General features: G+C 46.7%; 1 protein-coding gene across 4 annotated transcripts; it reads left to right on the top strand.

Annotated features, from left to right (window-relative positions):
* The first annotated feature begins 281 nt into the window (after positions 1–281).
* On the top strand, positions 282–16182 carry LOC133381825 (zinc finger protein 883-like). 4 transcript variants are annotated; one of them, XM_061621324.1, is made up of 7 exons: positions 282–384; positions 2647–2784; positions 4348–4425; positions 4943–5023; positions 8497–8586; positions 9425–9505; positions 12687–16182. In XM_061621324.1, exons 2-7 carry the CDS (start codon positions 2751–2753, stop codon positions 14279–14281), a joined length of 1959 nt encoding a protein of 652 aa, XP_061477308.1. In that variant the 5' UTR covers positions 282–384; positions 2647–2750; the 3' UTR covers positions 14282–16182. The 4 variants fall into 4 exon arrangements, with proteins under 4 accessions (XP_061477308.1, XP_061477310.1, XP_061477309.1 ...); XM_061621326.1 differs by lacking the exon at positions 282–384 and adding an exon at positions 445–760; XM_061621325.1 differs by lacking the exon at positions 282–384 and adding an exon at positions 445–744.
* Positions 16183–17964: the final 1782 nt, after the last annotated feature.

Genomic DNA, 17964 nt, shown 5'->3' on the forward strand with positions numbered 1-17964 from the left:
TGTTCCAAGTGTGGAAAGAGCTTCAGTCGCCTCTCCTCGCTCCGGTCACATCGAAGGATGCATGCAGGGGAGAAACCATGGAAACGCTGTTTGCAAAAAGCGCTTTGGCGACAGGGCGTAGTAGGAACCTCCGCGCCTGCGCCCTCGATTTGCCCAAGGGCAGAGCCTGCAAGACGTTTGCCCAGAGCGCCGCTGGGATTCAGTCCTCCAGCGGTGGAAGGAACTGAGCTCTGTTTCCTAGAGAGGCAGGATGTTGTCATGACAATGGGAGGGACAGAGGGAGAGAGACAAGAGTGAAGCAAGGAAGCAAACAGGCTCGGTTGATTTCCGAGGAGGAGGAGGAAGGAGGCTGGATCGTGGCGAGGACGGAAGACAAAGAGAGAGGTGCAGCGGTGGGGGGGCGAAAGGGTCAGGAGTTTGCATTTGGGGGGTGTAAAAAGGGGGAGATCCTCCCCCCACATCTCCCCCGGGAATTCATGGGGGGGAGTCGCATGCATGCAGCCCAGCTGCAACATTGGGGGCCGAACAGCTGCAGCGCTTCCATTGCATGATCCTCTTTGAAGCGCCCTCTCCCCAGGAGTGGGGGTGGGAAGAGACGCCCTGGGGCAGAGGAGACCCCCGGGTGTCGGGGCTAGGAAAGGCGGCCTACCTCGCTGGGCTGCTGTGTGAGGACAAAAGGGGAGCAGAAGCAGGTGTCCCCCTCCCCCGACGCCTTGGACAAGAAAGCAGATCCCCCAAAAGAGAGTAAGCAAGCGAATAAGTAAGCAATATTTTCCCTACGTACAAACGGGGCTGTTTTATTGTCCATTCTGTCCACAGTATGTTCCTGTGAGCCCATTTCTGCACTGCGGTAGCTCCTGGGAGGAAACACACTTTTTGTAGAATCATAGAGTTGGAAGGGTCCTGTAAGACCATCCAGTCGAACCCCCAGCTCAGTGCTTACTTACCCTCTCCCCCAAATGCACTTTGCCTCTTATTAGGATCTCCTCTATCCCCCCCCAATTCTAGTCTGTCTGTCTGTCTCTCTCTCTCTCTCTCTCTCTCTCAGACACTCACACACACACACACACATTAGGACAATCATCTCCTTGGCTTTCTGACCTTACAACATCGTTGCTGCTGCTGAAGGTTGGGGAGGGGGAGATCAACCTACATTTCCCACTCTGGGGCCCTTGCAGGAAGGTCTGAATAAACATGTAAATGGCCAATTGCCAAGAAAGTCCAACACGGTCACATTTGACTTCAAAAATAAAACATATATCTATGGTGCGGCCGCATTTGGAATACTGTGTACAGTTCTGGTCACCTCATCTCAAAAAGGATATTATAAAGTTGAAAAAGGTTCAGAAGAGGGCAACCAGAATGATCAAGGGGATGGACCGACTCACTTACGAGGAAAGGTTGCAGCATTTGGGACTTTTTAGTTTAGAGAAAAGGCGGGTCAGAGGAGACATGATAGAAGTGTATAAAATTATGCATGGCATTGAGAAAGTGGATAGAGGAAAGTTCTGCTCCCTCTCTCATAATACTAGAACTCGTGGACATTCAAAGAAGCTGAATGTTGGAAGATTCAGGACAGACAAAAGGAAGTATTTCTTCACTCAGCGCATAGTTAAACTATGGAATTTGCTCCCACAAGACGCAGTAATGGCCACCAGCTTGGATAGCTTTAAAAGAAGATTAGACCAATTCATGGAGGACAGGGCTATCAGTGGCTACTAGCCATGATGGCTGTGCTGTGCCACCCTAGTCAGAGGCAGCATGCTTCTGAAAACCAGTTGCCAGAACCCTCAGAAGGGGAGAGTGTTCTTGCACTCGGGTCCTGCTGGCGGGCTTCCCCCAGGCACCTGGTTGGCCACTGTGAGAACAGGATGCTGGACTAGATGGGCCACTGGCCTTATCCAGCAGGCTCTTCTTATGTTCTTATATTCTTAACACACTTCTTGTAGAATCATAGAGTTGGAAGGGGCCTGTAAGACCATCCAGTCGAGCCCCCAGCTCAGTACTTACACTCTCCCCCAAATATACTTTGCCTCTTATTAGGATATTCTCAAACCTCCCCCCATTGCAGATCTTACAAACTTGTTGCTGCTGCTGAAGGTTGGGGAGGGGCAGATCAACCTACTTTTCCCACTCTGGGGTCCTTGGAGGAAGGTCTGAATAAACATGTGTGATCAGCAAATAAGCTGTGTTTTTGTGAGCTTCGTGGAAACATAGGAAGGTACCTTATATTGACTTGGTCCACCTAGCTCACTATTGTCTGCGCTAGTGCTGTCCTGGGTTTCAAGCAGGGAGCCTTTCCCAGTCCTGCCTGGAGATGCTGCTGAGATTTGAACCCAGGACTTTTTGCAGGCAAGGCAGATGCCCTTCACCTAAATGGCCATGTTGAGTAGTTCTGGATTTGATCCTAAACTTTGCTCTTTTGGGGAATGGGCCAAGGTAAATGCCCTTTCTGCTTACGGCATTCACAGCCCTCCAGTTTCAAAACCAGCCGTGGGAACCCTTTCTGGCTCTGCGGGCCAGATCTTTACTGGACCCTCACCTCAGGATCCAACTCTGACAGGTGGGCAGAGCCCTTTCAAGCTGGACGGAATGGTCTGTGTGGAAGAGGCCATCTCATGAGTAGACGGCATTTTCTTCTTTCAGGGTCTGGTGACCTTTGAGGAGGAAAAGGAGGCAGTAGCTGTGCATTTCACGGAGGAGGAGTGGGTCTCCTGGATCCGGGCCAAAGTGTTCCGCGCAGGGAAGCCATGGAGGAGAATTATGAGATTGGAGCCTCTTTCAGTAAGGAGACACGTTTTCTTAACTGATAGATGTTGAAGATCATTTGTGCCAATGATGTGTGGAGTGGAAAGTCAGTTTCCTATAAGGAATTCTGGGAGCTGTAGTCCAAACTCCACAGTGCGAATTGCTGCTCTGTTGGAGGTTGGAAGAGTCCTCTCTCCCTCTCCGTCCCTCCCTCTGCCCAGTTTTTGCCTTTGGGGCCTAGGAAGAGGCGAAGGTGGCAGCTTGCAGAATCAAGGTGGGCACCTCTGTGCTTGCACCAGTCTGTGAGCAGGAATGGTGTCTGCCTGGATCCTGCCCTCATGCGTTGGAGTTGAAGTCCTTGCCAGTTCTCAAGACAGCCCTAGTGTAGTTTCTGCAAGAATGTTGCTGCATTGCACATATTGTTGTGAGTTTCGGGTGAGGAAGATTCTCTGGAGAAGCTCTGGAAATAGATGCCACTGAAGAAGACTTGCTTCAAGTCGAAACACGTTTGACAAATTATTTGAGATATGTTGTGCATTTTATCTTTGCATTTTATATTTCTGTATTAGTATATCTTCATTTTATTGTCAGGATATACATACTGTCTACAGAGCTAGCAGTTCACATCACACTCTGTGTGGTAAATTGCATGTGCATTAGAAATTGGACATTACTGTGTATTCAGCCATAGAATATATTTTCCATCATTCATTTCTACATATATTTTTCAAAATCATACCATGACTTGACTTTATGTGCTTTTGCACATTTTGTCTAATTCAGCATCTGCATGGTTGGTACCAGAGATGGATTATGGGGAGAAGGGGGTGGGGGGAGAAACACTCTCACTGACAAATTTCTCACTCCCCCACCCACCACCCCGATTGCTGGAGCCCTTTCGATATGCAAATTATAACTGAATCATAAACTGGAAGTTAAAATTAAGCTGCAATCCCAAACATGCTTGCGTCAAAGTTGACTCCATCAAAATCAGTAGGACGTTTTTCAGAGGAAATGCATTTAGGACGGAAGCATTTATTTATACGCAACACACCATCATTTCCCTTTCAGAGATCCAAACCATATACTCTGGCCCTTTGCTGTCTCTTCCCCACGCCAGCATTGATATTTGCATATACATTCTCAACCTATGACACTGAAAAGCTTATGGGAGCATTTTTGGCTACACGAATATCTTGTGGGGGCTTCACTCTTAATCTGCATGGAGAAAGGTTTTCTCCAGAAGTGTAAATGTGAAGTGCAGCCCTCTCTCCCTTTTGGAAGAGGAGGAGGAGGGTGAAGCTCTCAGGGCTGGTTTTCACTCTGTGACAAGATGATGTCCAAATGAAAACAGCTGGGTTGGCTGAGTTCCACCATGCCCTCCCCAACAGGCAGTTCAGGTTGGGTGTCATATCCAGTGAGCGCATGTTCCCAAGTGCCAGGCTGACCCTGCTGGGACCACACGGCCCTGTCCTCTTCAGGGGGTGCAGGAGTTAACATGTTCCAAACAATCCCTCCTCTTAGCTACAAATGGTTTGATTTGGAATGGCTGAATATCTTGTGGTCAAAAGTAACAAGTCCTGTCTGTTTCCTTGGAAGAATTAGACCTCAATTCCTGTTTGGAAGATGGAGAGGATCTTCTTATGCAGGTTCCCAAAGAGGAGGAGACCTCAGCAGGTCAGTGCTTAGCTGTGCTGTGGGGGCCCTTTTGGTCTGGGAATTGAAGCATTTTTCCGTTCCTGAATAATATCATCCAGGGGAGAGTCACCCATCAGGCTGTGAATTCTCCTGGTGGACATCTCGGATGATTTTAAAAGGGGCTAAGAAAAATGGCTTCATGCCCAGTCTGTGTCTGTTGGAATTACTTTTTAATATGTTTTTGTTTTAATATATTTTAAACCCTGTTTTTAATGATGTGTTTGAGAATGTTTTTAGTGTTTTGTTTGCCACCCTGGACTCCTACTGGGAGGAAGGGTGGGATATAAATCCAAATGAATAAATAAATGCATGGAAGAGAAGGCTCTCAAGGGCCATCAGTCCTGATGTTTATGGGCCACCTCCAGAATCGGGGACAGCAGCAGGAGATGAGCTCTTGCCTTTCTTAGCTTTGAGGTTGTAGAAATTGTTTGACATGGAATCCCTGACTTTTTATGTTGTGGTTAAAAGTAACTTCTCTTGTCTGTTTCCTTGAAAGAACGAGACCTCGCTTCCTGTAAGGAAGAAGGAGAAAGTCTGTTTATCCAGGTCGTCAAAGAAGAGGAGGAGACCTCAGCAGGTTGGTGCTTAGCTGTGCTGTGGAGTCTCTTTTGGTCTGGGAACGGGAGCATTTTTCCATTCCTGAGTAATGTCATCCAGGGGAGAGTCATCCATCAGGCGGTGAGTTCTCCTGGTGGACATCTCGGATGGCTTAAAAAAGGAAGCTTGAGAAATGCATGGAAGAGAAGGCTGTCAAGGGGTACAAGTCATGATGGCTGTAGCCTTCTGTCCTTGTTTTTTTAAAAAGATGTTTTGTTTTAAAGGTGATTTCGGTGCTTCATCATTTTTTGCCCCCCCTGGATTCTCTTTGGAAAGAAGGACAGGATATAAATTTTATTAGTATTATTAGGACTGATTCTGGGATTCCCATACACATCAGTTCAGGCCCTGTGGATATGCTGGACTAGATATGCCTTTGGTTTGATCAAGCTCATCTAAGAACATAAGAACATAAGAAGAGCCTGCTGGATCAGTCCAGTGGCCCATCTAGTCCAGCATCCTGTTCTCACAGTGGCCAACCAGGTGCCTGGGGAAAGCCCGCAAGCAGGACCCAAGTGCAAGAACACTCTCCCCTACTGAAGCTTCCAGCAACTGGTTTTCAGAAGCATGCTGCCTCTGACTAGGATGGCAGAGCACAGCCATCATGGCTAGTAGCCATTGATAGCCCTGTCCTCCATTAATTTGTCTAATCTTCTTTTAAAGCCATTCAAGCTGGTGGCCATTACTGCATCTTGTGGGAGCAAATTCCATAGTTTAACTGTGTGCTGAGTAAAGAAGTACTTCCTTTTGTCTGTCCTGAATCTTCCAACATTCAGCTTCTTTGAATGTCCACGAGTTCTAGTATTATGAGAGAAGGAGCAGAACTTTTCTCTATCCACTTTCTCAATGCCATGCATAATTTTATACACTTCTATCATGTCTCCTCTGACCCGCCTTTTCTCTAAACTAAAAAGCCCCAAATGCTGCAACCTTTCCTCGTAAGTGAGTCGCTCCGTTCCCTTGATCATTCTGGTTGCCCTCTTCTGAAACTTTTCCAACTCTATAATATCCTTTTTGAGATGAGGTGACCAGAACTGTACACAGTATTCCGAATGTGGCCGCACCATAGATTTATACAACAGCATTATGATATCGGCTGTTTTATTTTCAATACCTTCCCTAATTATCGCTAGCATGGAATTTGCCTTTTTCACAGCTGCCGCACACTGGGTCGACATTGTCATCGTGCTGTCCACTACAACCCCAAGGTCTCTCTCCTGGTCGGTCACCGCCAGTTCAGACCCCATGAGCGTATATGTGAAATTCAGATTTTTTGCTCCAATATGGATAATTTTACACTTGTTTATATTGAATTGCATTTGCCATTTTTCCGCCCATTCACTCAGTTTGGAGAGATCTTTTTGGAGCTCTTCGCAATCCTTTTTTGTTTTAACAACCCTGAACAATTTAGTATCGTCAGCAAACTTGGCCACTTCACTGCTCACTCCTAATTCTTGGTCATTAATGAACAAGTTGAACAGTACAGGTCCCAATACCGATCCTTAAGGGACTCCACTTTCTACAGCCCTCCATTGGGAGAACTGTCCGTTGATTCCTACTCTCTGCTTTCTGCTTCTTAACCAATTCCTTATCCACAAGAGGACCTCTCCTCTTATTCCATGACTGCTAAGCTTCCTCAGAAGTCTTTGGTGAGGTACCTTGTCAAACGCTTTTTGAAAGTCTAAGTACACTATGTCCACTGGATCACCTCTATCTATATGTTTGTTGACACTCTCAAAGAATTCTAATAGGTTACTGAGACAGGACTTTCCCTTGCAGAAGCCATGCTGGCTCTGCTTCAGCAAGGCTTGTTCTTCTATGTGCTTAGTTAATCTAGCTTCAGAGCTTGGAAGTAACTAGTTACAAGTAACAAATTACTTGTAATTCATTACTTTTTGAGTAACAAGTAGGTAATTCGTTTACATTTTGATTGTAATAGAACTAGGAGTAATTCACTACTTTTGTGGAGTAATTGTAACGTTTCCAGAATTACTTTTGGGCATTACTTGGAGGGGGGAGCAGGGGAAGTCTTCTGCTCCTCTGATTTGTGGATGAAAATCATGTGCCTCAAACTGGGCTTCTGTGCAGCGTGGCTCTTTCCTCATGCTCTGTGGATGGGTAGGAGGCGACGAGGGAGGAGGCAGAGAGTGGAGAAAACAATTATTTAAAAAAACAGATAGTGGTGGAGAAGAATGGAGGGAAGGGAAAAAGGATCCGGAGGTCAAGAACATGGATAAAGGAGGAGAAGGAGGCAGCAGCAGAATGGAGATAAAGAACTGTGGAGGTGAAAGATGAGGGTGTGTGTGTGAGAGAGAAAGAGAGAGAGAGAGAGAGAGAGAGAGAGAATATGAATGATGTGTTTGCACTTGGCACACAAAGTGGCCTCCACCACCCTCCCTAGCTACTTTGCTGCATTTGCAGTATTTTAACTTTTGCATATCAGTTTGCTTGAGTGAGTGTCCCTTAGTTGGTGGCAGGGCAGGGTCTGGGAAGTGGTTAAGTGAGAGAGATTATGCTGGCTGGCTGAGTAGGGGGGGCGCACGTGCAAAGATCTGAGTAGTGGCCTCTGCCTCCCTCACCACCACCCTTACCAGTGGAGAGACCACCATTGCTATCATGGATAAAAAGAATGATTCTACTACCTCTGGATGTGTGTGTTTATTCTTAATGTTGTTTTAGGCTACTTAAGATGTACAGCAGCCAAGGCCAGCACCTTGTAGGCATTTTTTAAAGTAACTGAAAAGTAATTGTAGTGATTGGTTTGGAGGAAAAGTAAAGCAATCAGTTACTTTCAGTGTAATTGTAATGGTAATTAGTACTTTTTTGGGGCCATACTACTGTAACTGTAATTTATTGCTTTTTAAAAGTAATCTTCCAAGCTCTGTCTAGCTTTAATAATACTTTCTACCAGTTTTCCAGGGACAGAAGTGAAGCTAACTGGCCTGTAATTTCCAGGATCCCCTCTGGATCCCTTTTTGAAGATTGGCGTTACATTGGCCACTTTCCAGTCCTCAGGCACGGAGGAGGACCCGAGGGACAAGTTACATATTTTAGTTAGCAGATCAGCAATTTCACCTTTGAGTTCTTTGAGAACTCTCGGGTGGATGCCATCCGGGCCCGGTGATTTGTCAGTTTTTATATTGTCCATTAAGCCTAGAACTTCCTCTCTCGTTACCACTATTTGTCTCAGTTCCTCAGAATCCCTTCCTGCAAATGTTAGTTCAGGTTCAGGGATCTGCCCTATATCTTCCATTGTGAAGACAGATGCAAAGAATTCATTTAGCTTATGCTCATGCTATAAATTGGAAGGTTGGCCGTCAGGTTGAAGTTCCCCTTCTGTCCACTGAGAGATTCCTCAAATTAAAATATCTGGCTTGGCTTCCAGATCTTGACAGTCTGAAGGAGACCCAGCTAGTTTTGTAGCCGAAAGTAACTTGTGTGTTTCCTTGAAAGAGCTAGGCCTCATTTCCTGTTGGGAAGGAGGAGGAGAAGAAGATCCACTTATCCAGAGTCTCAAAGAAGAGGAGGCAGAGACATCAGCAGGTAGTGCTGTGGGGCCCTTTGTGGAACTGAAGATTCCCCACCCACCCCTCTTGTTCCTGAATAATGTCATCCAGGGCAGACTGACCATTAGGCTGCAAGTTCTTCTCATGGTTTTGCCCTCTCCACCTAAAAATCTCACAACATCTCGTTCCTCGTAGTTTCTCTTCCTCCACAGACCTTGGGTTGCGAAGGATGAAATGGTCCCATCCCACCCAGGATGCTGGGCAAGACTGTGGACCATTGATCTTAATAAGAGGTGCAGTGGTAAATTTTGGGAGGCAGGAGCCCCAAACATTCAAACCTAAAGCTTCTGTCACAAACACGTATATCTGGCACTTAATTTCCAAGTTAAAGACTATTAAAATTTGAATAGGTAATAGTTGCAGCAGCACCGGATTCTTCCCATTCTCTGTGGTGTGTGTTGTTTGGGTTACTCGCTTTCGTTGTCAGGGACTATTTGTGCCACAGACTCCTTTTTCTGGTTGTGGATCCTGCAGACTACTTATAAACCAGCAGTTATATGTATAAAAAACAATATAAGACCTATTAAGGATCATAAAAACAGTAATTCAGAATTCTTCGGGGGGGACAAAAACCTTTCAATAAACTTGGAAAGCGTAACAACATCTGGGCTTGTTTCTCTTCAAAGGGAAAAGAACTCCAAAAAACTGGCTCCACACAGCGCTCAAAGCATGTGGCCTGAGTTGCGGGCTGTTGGCAAGGCTTCATCCGTTTGCTCTTGTTAAAAATGTTTTGAGCGTTCAGATTTGATTTGGAATTCCCAAATACTTTGTGGTCAAAAATAACTAATCTTGCCTGATTTCCTTTTTTTTAAAAGAACCAGACCTCATTTCCTGTTGGGAAGAAGGAGAAGATCCGGTGATGCAGGAACCCAAAGAAGAGGAGGAGACCTCAGCAGGTAGATTTACTGATTTATTATTTAATTTATATCCCGCCCTTCCTCCCAACAGGAGCCCACATGCTTAGCTGTGTCGTGGGGCCCTTTGAGGAGCTGAAGCTTCTCCCCCCTCGCCCGCCCCGTTTCTGTGTAATATCATCCAGAACAGACTGACCCATCAGGGTACAATTTCTCCTGGCCGCTTTGCCCTCCCTTCTCCTCTTCATCCAACATCTCACAATATTTCCTTCCTCGGAGTTTCTCTACAACAGCAGACCTTTGGTTGTGAAGGCTGAAATGGTCCCCACGCCCCAGGATGTGGGGCAGGAGGGTGGACTTGAGGCACTGTTATGGGTCAGATCACTCTAGCTGTCTGTCCTTGGGGTTCAGAAAAGCAAAAGGGGACTTCTGCTTTATTTTTAATCGGATTTCATGATGGAAACCAAACTCTTGGCAGGGGCGGCAGGTCCTTCATTCAGAGAATGGGACTTTATTCCTCCTTCAAAAACCTCTGTGAGAAATGGAATCCCTTTTGCTCTTTAAGAGCCTAGTGAGAAAATTGGCCAGCTGCCAAAGGTGTTTACATTGATTGCCAGAATTTAACACACCCACAAGCCCAAAAAGTTTATTTAAAAAAGAAAATACAGAATAAAGGTTCTCTGTTTCAAAGGGGGTGGATAGGAGAAATCCAGCATATTCCAATGATTTTAAAAAACTGACTTACTGCCAGTGATTCCCAGCAACACATTTTGATTCTACAATTGCAATCCTATGTATAATTAACTTAGGAGTAAGTTCTACAAGGTTCTTCCTTCTGAGAAGTCATGCAGAAATCCAGCTTGCAAAATGCAGCACTTGTTGAACAAGGACTGTTTTTAAGTCAGTTGATATGCAACCTGTATTTATTTATTTTTATTCCTCTTATGTGCCTTCAAGTCGATCACGACTTATGGTGACCCTATGAATCAGCGACCTCCAACAGCAATTTATTTATTTAATGAAATCTTAATTATTTAATGAATGCGGCGGCACGCTTGATTAAGCATAGCCGCCGCCGGGATCACATCACCCTGGTGTTGGTAGATCTACACTGGTTACCAGTGGTTTACCGGGCCCAATTCAAGGTGTTGGTGTTGACCTTTAAAACCCTATACGGTTTCGGCCCAGTGTATCTGAAGGACCGCCTCCAGTATCATCAATTAGGCCGCCTTACAAGATCAGCCACACAGGACCTCCTCTCGGTCCCACCAATCAAAACAGCTAGGCTGGTGCGGACCAGAGAGAGAGCGTTCTCGGTTGTGGCCCCCACCCTCTGGAATTCCCTCCCTTACGATCTCCGACATGCCTCTTCCCTGATGAGTTTCCGTCGAGCTTCAAAGACCTGGCTGTTCAGGCAGGCCTTTAAGAACGCTGGGGGGATTAGTTTTTCTTGATGTTTTAATTATTGTTTTTGGTGTTAGATTAAATTGCTGAATGTGTTGATTGTATATTGTATATTTTATTCTATGTAAGTCGCCTAGAGTGTCCGTTAAGTCGGACAGATAGGCGACTAACAAATAAAAGTTTATTTATTATTATTATTTACTGCTTACTTGACAGAAAGCCTCTAAGTCAGCCTTTCCCAACTAGTGGGCCACCAGCTGATGTTGGACCACGACTCCCATCAGTCTCAGCCAGCATTACCAATGGTCAGGAAAGATGGGAATTGTGGTCCAACATCTGAGTTGGGAAAGGCTGTTCTAAGTGGTTCACAAAGAACAATTTATAACATGCATTAAAAAAATACCAGTAAAAGCAAATGTGAAGGACAATTTTTTTAATCAAAATATTACTGCAGTCAGCAATTTTGCACAGTAAAAGTACATGTTAAATGTTTTTAAAGCGACGCACCTATGTAGGCTTGCTGGAGTGAAAAAGCTTACAAGCAAGTGCCAAAATCTGCAGTTATGGTGTCTGCCTTATGTCATGGGGCTGGGAGTTCCGAAGGGTAGGTGCTGCCACAAAAAGATGAGAAAGAAGCCCCCTTGCAGCTCCTGCCTGCATTGTCTTGGTCTTAGGCCAAGGGCAGCCCACATGGCATTCCCTGTTGGACTACAATTCCCAACATCCCTCACCACCAGCAATACTGGCTGGGGCTGATGGGAGTTTGATAGCATCTGAAGGACACCAGATTGCCTCTCCTGCTTTTGGACATCCTGGCCTTTGCATCTGGCCCTCTCCTCTTTTGACTGCAACCAAATCTCATAGGGGCCCAAAGGGGAGAGCGTTTCCCTGTTTGGACCCTTGCCTCATCCCCAACCTGGCCGCAGTTCTTGCTTCATCTTGTAGAAACAGATAAAGTAACTGAGAAGGGGGCAATGCACACATGTGTACCTAATGAAATGGGAAATGGACCAGAAAGGAATCTATGTTCTTCTTGTCTGCGTTTGTAACTTATTCAAAAGGTAACCCCAATTGGGGGGCACTTAGGAAAGGGGAGAATCTTGGAGTTCCATTTAATGCTAGCCCTACTCAGAGTAGACTCACTGAAATTAATGAGCCTCGATGCCTGTCAATTTCAATGTGTCTACTCTGGGTAGGACTAGCCCTGAATAGCACCCTTGGAAATTGTCCAGCTCTGGTATGCTGAGCAAAAGAGCACCACAGAGAGCTAGCCTCTGAATCAGCAGGTTGCTCCAATGAAGACTAGAGATGTCCCTTTTGAGCCCCTGCTGCCTCAGGTCTGTCTTTCTGAGGCTTCACTCCCTTTGTGATAACTGCAGTCCTTAAAGGGCCAATCCTCTGGTCTGCAGACAGGCACTTCTTCAGTGCTCCTGGGGGCCCCTTCTGGGTGTGTTCCCTGCAGAGTTAGACTAGCAAAGTAGGTTGGGCAGCATTCAGATTCTTAGGTGAAAGGGAAGGTGCCCTTCACGGTCTCGCCTCTGGCTCTACTGGCCCTCGTGCTGTGGGAACTGGTGCTGGGGACACCTGCTCACCAGTCTCAATTTTATTGGCCTCCTGGTCAGTTAAGCCCAGGGTCAGATACCCGGTTTGGCATATTAGCTAATGGGTCTGCAGCTTCTCGCTCTTGTGTGTTGATTACTGCTCAACTCTGGGGTGAGGACAGAGGTGCTGAAGTAAGAGAAGTGGCTAATTGCATTTGATCCACAATGAGTTCCTTAGTTTCTGCCTTGCACTATTAACAGGATTTTTTTTCCCCTAGGAGGTGATGGAGAGGACAATGAGCCATTGGAAGGAATCAAGCCTGACACAGGAGAAGAGCCCTTTGGAAGTCAACAAGGACCCAAAGGGCCCGAGGGAAACCACAAAAAGAATTCAAGGAAGACGTCCTTGACTTTTCAGAGTGCTGACGTCCACAAGCTTTGGATCCCACAAGAAGATCGCAAAGGAAAGAGAAGGAAAAAGTGTCCACTGTGTGGGAAGATATTCAAGTTTAAATCAGAGTTAAATAAACATTTCAGAACCCACACAGGGGAGAAACCATATATATGTATGGAGTGTGGAAAAGGCTTTAGCAATAGCGGAAATCTTAAAAAACATAAACTCCTGCACACAGGAGAGAAGCCATATAAATGTACTGAATGTGGAAAGAGCTTTACTCAGAGTGGTAGCCTTACGATACATAATAGGACCCACACAGGGGAGAAACCTTATCAGTGCTCAGAATGTGGAAAGTGCTTCAGAGTGAGTTCAAAGCTTACTTCACACTACAGAACTCATACAGGGGAGCTGTATAAATGTACAGACTGTGGAAAGAGCTTCAGCAGTAAAGGAAACCTTTGCAAGCATCAAAGAATCCACACAGGGGAGAAGCCATATGAATGCATGGTGTGCGGAAAGAACTTCAGCAATAAAGGGAACCTTTGTAAACATGAAAGAATCCACACAGGGGAGAAGCCATATGAATGTATGGAATGTGGGAAGAACTTCAGTGACAGTACAAGCCTTACTTTCCATAAAAGACTTCACTCGGGGGAGAAACCATTTAAGTGCATAGAGTGTGGAAAGAGCTTCAGAATGAGCTCAGGCCTTACTTCCCATCAAAGAATCCACACGGGAGAGAAACCATATGCATGTATGGAATGTGGAAAGAGCTTCCGTGAGAGACCAAGTCTTGCTTACCATCAAAGAACCCACACAGGAGAGAAACCATATCAATGCATGGAGTGTGGAAAGAACTTCACTGAGAGATCAAGCTTATCTTTACATCAAAGAATCCATACAGGGGAGAAACCCTATCAATGCATGAACTGTGGAAAGAGCTTCAGGACTAAAGGAAACCTTTGTCAGCATCAAAAAACCCACACAGTGGAGAAGTCCTATAAATGTAGGAGATGTGGAGAGAGCTTCAGTGACAGTGCAAGCCTTACTTTCCATAAAAGAATTCACGCAGGGGAGAAACCATTTATGTGCATAGTTTGTGGAAAGAGCTTCAAGGGGCACTCAAGCCTTATTTCCCATCGAAGAATTCATACAGGAGAGAAACCCTATAAATGCACGGAATGTGGAAAGAGCTTCCGTTTGGTCGAAGTTCTTACTGCTCATAAAAGGACCCACACCGGAGAGAAGCCCTATAAATGCATGGAGTGTGGAGAGAACTTCAGGAATAGAGGAAGCCTTTATAAACATGAAGGTGTTCATGCGGGGGACAACCCACACCAGTCACCATTCCCCAATGCAGCTCCTGAGAATGCCGTGGCCCCTGCAGGATCTTTCCATTGCCCCCCCACAAGACTTTCCGTCTCCCTCTCTCCTTCCCCACCGCTGTGCACTGTTTTCATTGTTATTTCACCTTAAGTATTTTAGGAGGTTGGAAGCATGGTGGCAGCTCAGCCGTCAAGGCTGGGAGCCAGAAGGCGAGGATCCAAGGGTGCCCCTCTGCAGAGAAGTGTCCCTGGGCTCTGCAGTTCACTCTATGGGGAAGGAAAAGCTCTCGCGTAACAGTCTCGCCGGCTGCAATCTGTTTCTGTTATCATTACCTTTTCGATCTATTAACTGCCCTTCAAGAGAAGGTGCTGGGGGGAGGGAGGGTTACAGCAATTTAACATAGAATATTAAAAACCATTAGGGTGGCTCCTAAAATTCATATATCTTGGGTGTTAGTTCCTTCTGCTAAGGGCCGTTGGGCTCTGCTCTCCCCAAAGAAAGAGAATGTGATTAAGACGTCCAGCATCGAATCCAATGGCTTTTATTTCCATTGCCATGTGGATTCACCAATGAATGAATGAAAAGAGGATTCAACAGATTCATGGAAGAAAAGGCTGCTATATTCTGCTTCTACTGTAGGAGGAGTTATGCCTCTGAATACCAATTGCTCGGAATCGCAAGCGCAGAGAGTGCTGTTTGGCGTGATTCAGCCTAGCTCCTTCTCTCAGCTGCCCTGCTACCAAAGGGCTTTAGGGTTGGTGCCGTAGAGTGCTCTGGGGGGGGGGGGGCAGAAGGTAGATCTGGATCTACTGGTCGAGCTTTGGGTGATTTGCAGGATTTCTGACACTCAATTATTTAACAACAACAGCAGCAACATGACTCCCTTCCTTCCCCTTCCCAAAACATTCTGTTGCTGAAATGAAGAAAGCTTGGGGGAACAAGGGTGGATTTTTTTTTTGTATGGAAGGCCAGAGAGCTCTGCCCTGGAACTCAAAGCGAGTCCCTGGGCTCTGAATTCTTTCCAGCACCCGCATCTTTTGCATCATTTGGAAACAAAAGATTTGTTTGATGCCTGTGCACCTCTGCTCAAGAGCTGGTTGCATTTGCCTCCCAGTACGAGGATGAATATAAAAAAGCACAAAGGAGGGGCTGAGCAGCTCTGGCAAGGCAAAAACTGGACAGCATTGTTGCTGTGCCTTCCTCCAAGTTCCTTCCTCCCATTGACAAAGCACTGGTCCATCCCCCTTGCTGTGGTAGCGCCTTTCTGGGGTTTCAGGGAGAATTCCTTCCTAGCTGCACCTGGAGATGCTGGCATTTGAACCCGAGACCTGCATACAAGGTGCTTTGCCACTTAGTTGTTTTCCTTCTCCAGTAACTTTGAGGGGTCTGGAATTGTGAGCTCACTCTAGAACAGTGGGGCATTCCAGGGACACTGGATTTTGATGGCCTTTTCAGTGGTGGCTCTCCATTTGAGGAACGCCCTTCCTGGGGAGGTGCATCTGCCTCCCTCATGATTGGGTTTCAGGAGGAAGTTAGAAGCGGTCCTGTTTCCCCAGGCATTTGATGGCTGAAAGACACTTCCTAGCAACCCCAAGATCACTGCTTTTTAGAATGGTATAGCACAGTGGGGAGGAGAGCCTGGCTGGGAGTCCAGAGTCTGTGAGTTCAAATCCCCGCTCGTATCTCCTGGGTGTCAAGGGCCAGCTAAAGATCACCCCACAGGGAGTGGCTCAGGGGTTACATGCCCTGCCACCTGTTGGCAAGCTGTACAGTCCCAAGGAGACCCCCAGCTGGCAGTTGCAGACAAGGAAGGGGCTGGCTGGGGCAAGCTGAGCAAGCCCTAGCCAGCTGGGGAGGACTAGCATCAGAGGAAGGCAATGGTAAACCCCCTCTGAATAGCTCTTACCATGAAAGCCTTATTCAGAGGGTCGCCATAAATCGGGATCGACTAGAAGGCAGTCCATTTCCATTTCATGAGTTGTTATACTGTTGATGTGCTTGTTGCCATGGGCTTGGGAGGAAAAGCAGGATACAAACAGAATAAAGAAATTGTAGAGTACACTTTGTGTTTTTATTTGTTTGGGGCCTGGGTGTGTAGGAAATGATTATATTGTTGCTTTCCTTTCTTCCTTGGTCCTCTCTCCGGATACTCCAAATGTAACCCTGTGAGCCTTGGAATATGTTGTAAAGTTACCTGATAGTAAGAAAGAAGCACTCTGATTGTGCTCGGAGGCTGTATTTATGTGACTGAGTTTGTTGGGTGGCCTCTTGTTTCTAGAGAAAAGCTATGCCTTCTGTTGCCTGTAGAGAATTTGAAGTGTCTGCCCTGTGCCACCATCGCTCCTGGGGGAGAGGCCTGCAAGAGTAAAGTAGAATATTAAAACAGTGGTTTCAAAAGTAACTCTGCTGAGATTGCATCAGTATCACTGAGACTTAAGACTTAGTATAATAAGAAAAGCTACTTTATTTATAAAAATACATAGTAGATAGAAAGGCATACCTAGTTCTAACTAACTAAGTTGGAGGCGCAACACCCAGGTGTGGGAGTTAGCCTCATGGCTCAGGGAGAGAGAGCAGAGACAAAGAGGTGTCTCCTCTCTCCTGGACAGTCTGAGAAAAGATGCGGAAAGGGCAGAAGGAGGATGGGCAGGTAAGCTTCCTTAAAGACGCATCAGTCTAGCAACGGGAGGAAGGCAGTCAGAGCATGACAGGTAAAGGTAGCCAAGCCTCTCCATCTGGAGGACCCTCGCTCTATCTCCTTTGTGGAACACGAACAAAAGTACAAAGCAGGAGTTGCTCTTGCTCCACTTCCAGCACTTCCTTCCCTTGTCCAGAGCAGGAGGGCCAGGTGGGTTGGGTGGGAAGGAGGCCTGCTCTGCCATAGACCCTGGGCACCCATCCTGCCAGACCATGCAGGCAGCCAAGCTAGGCAGGCAGCCGGCTTGACTCCTATGACCCCAAGCGAATGGGGGGGATGAGGGGAGGGATCCCACAGGGTGGGGAAATAGGGCCAAAGCCTGCTTGAAGGTTCACGGGGTAGGTTTTTTATGTGATAAACTTAGTTGTTTTTTCTAGAAAAAAATAGGGGAGGGGCACCGTAGGCCTCTCTCCCCTGCTATGGGTCAGGGGAAGGTTGATGAGGGGAGTCAGGCTCAGGTTCCTTGAAGTGGGGAGGGCTCTGCCCCACTTTCACTGGAGGGTTCCTCATGGCGGGAGGATGTTGAGGCTGCTGCAAGATTATAACGATTAATTTTATGGAGCTAATTATTTGCTATGGCGTATTTGTTTGTGGGATCCTTTGGCTGCAAAGGGAAGATAGCTCTGCCCTCGGCTGTTCTGTTCTGGAGGCTTTTCAACTGGTAATATTGGGGGTTATTTGTCAGTCGCTTTGGGAGGATTTATATCCTGAATGGCGAGATATAAATTAATTGCAATAAGTGAGCAAATAAACAAGTAACTCTCCTTCCCACCCCCCAAGCAACTGTTTCTGAGTGGGGGGAGGATGTTGCTCCCCTTCTCCAGTCTCCCCTGCCAGCCCCAGGAGAAGTCCCCTTTGCTGCTGCTCCACTGATGTTGGGGGGGTGTCTGGAAGGACTTTCCTCTTACTCCCCCAATGTGGGATCTCTGCTCACCTGGAGGCTCCTCCACACCCAACACCTCCGGAGGGGAGACCAGTGCCATCATGACCCCAAGGAGGACCCTCAAGTCCAATGCGGAGGAGCCCCCGTCCTCTCGCAGCTGACTCCAGAGTGGGACTTACTCCACCCAGCCCCAGGAGAACTCCTGCACAAGTCCTGCCCTTCTGACCCAGGGATTGGCCTGGAACCAATGGC

The sequence above is a fragment of the Rhineura floridana genome, chromosome 3, assembly GCF_030035675.1.
Source record: "Rhineura floridana isolate rRhiFlo1 chromosome 3, rRhiFlo1.hap2, whole genome shotgun sequence".
Lineage (NCBI taxonomy): Eukaryota > Metazoa > Chordata > Lepidosauria > Squamata > Rhineuridae > Rhineura > Rhineura floridana.

Excerpts from the sequence above, each read along its gene's own strand:
- LOC133381825 (XM_061621324.1), top strand. The coding sequence starts at position 2,751 with ATGGAGGAGAATTATGAGATTGGAGCCTCTTTCA. Across the intron at positions 4,426-4,942 it reads AGAGGAGGAGACCTCAGCAG|AACGAGACCTCGCTTCCTGT; the intron begins GTCAGTGCTTAG and ends TTTCCTTGAAAG. Across the intron at positions 5,024-8,496 it reads AGAGGAGGAGACCTCAGCAG|AGCTAGGCCTCATTTCCTGT; the intron begins GTTGGTGCTTAG and ends TTTCCTTGAAAG.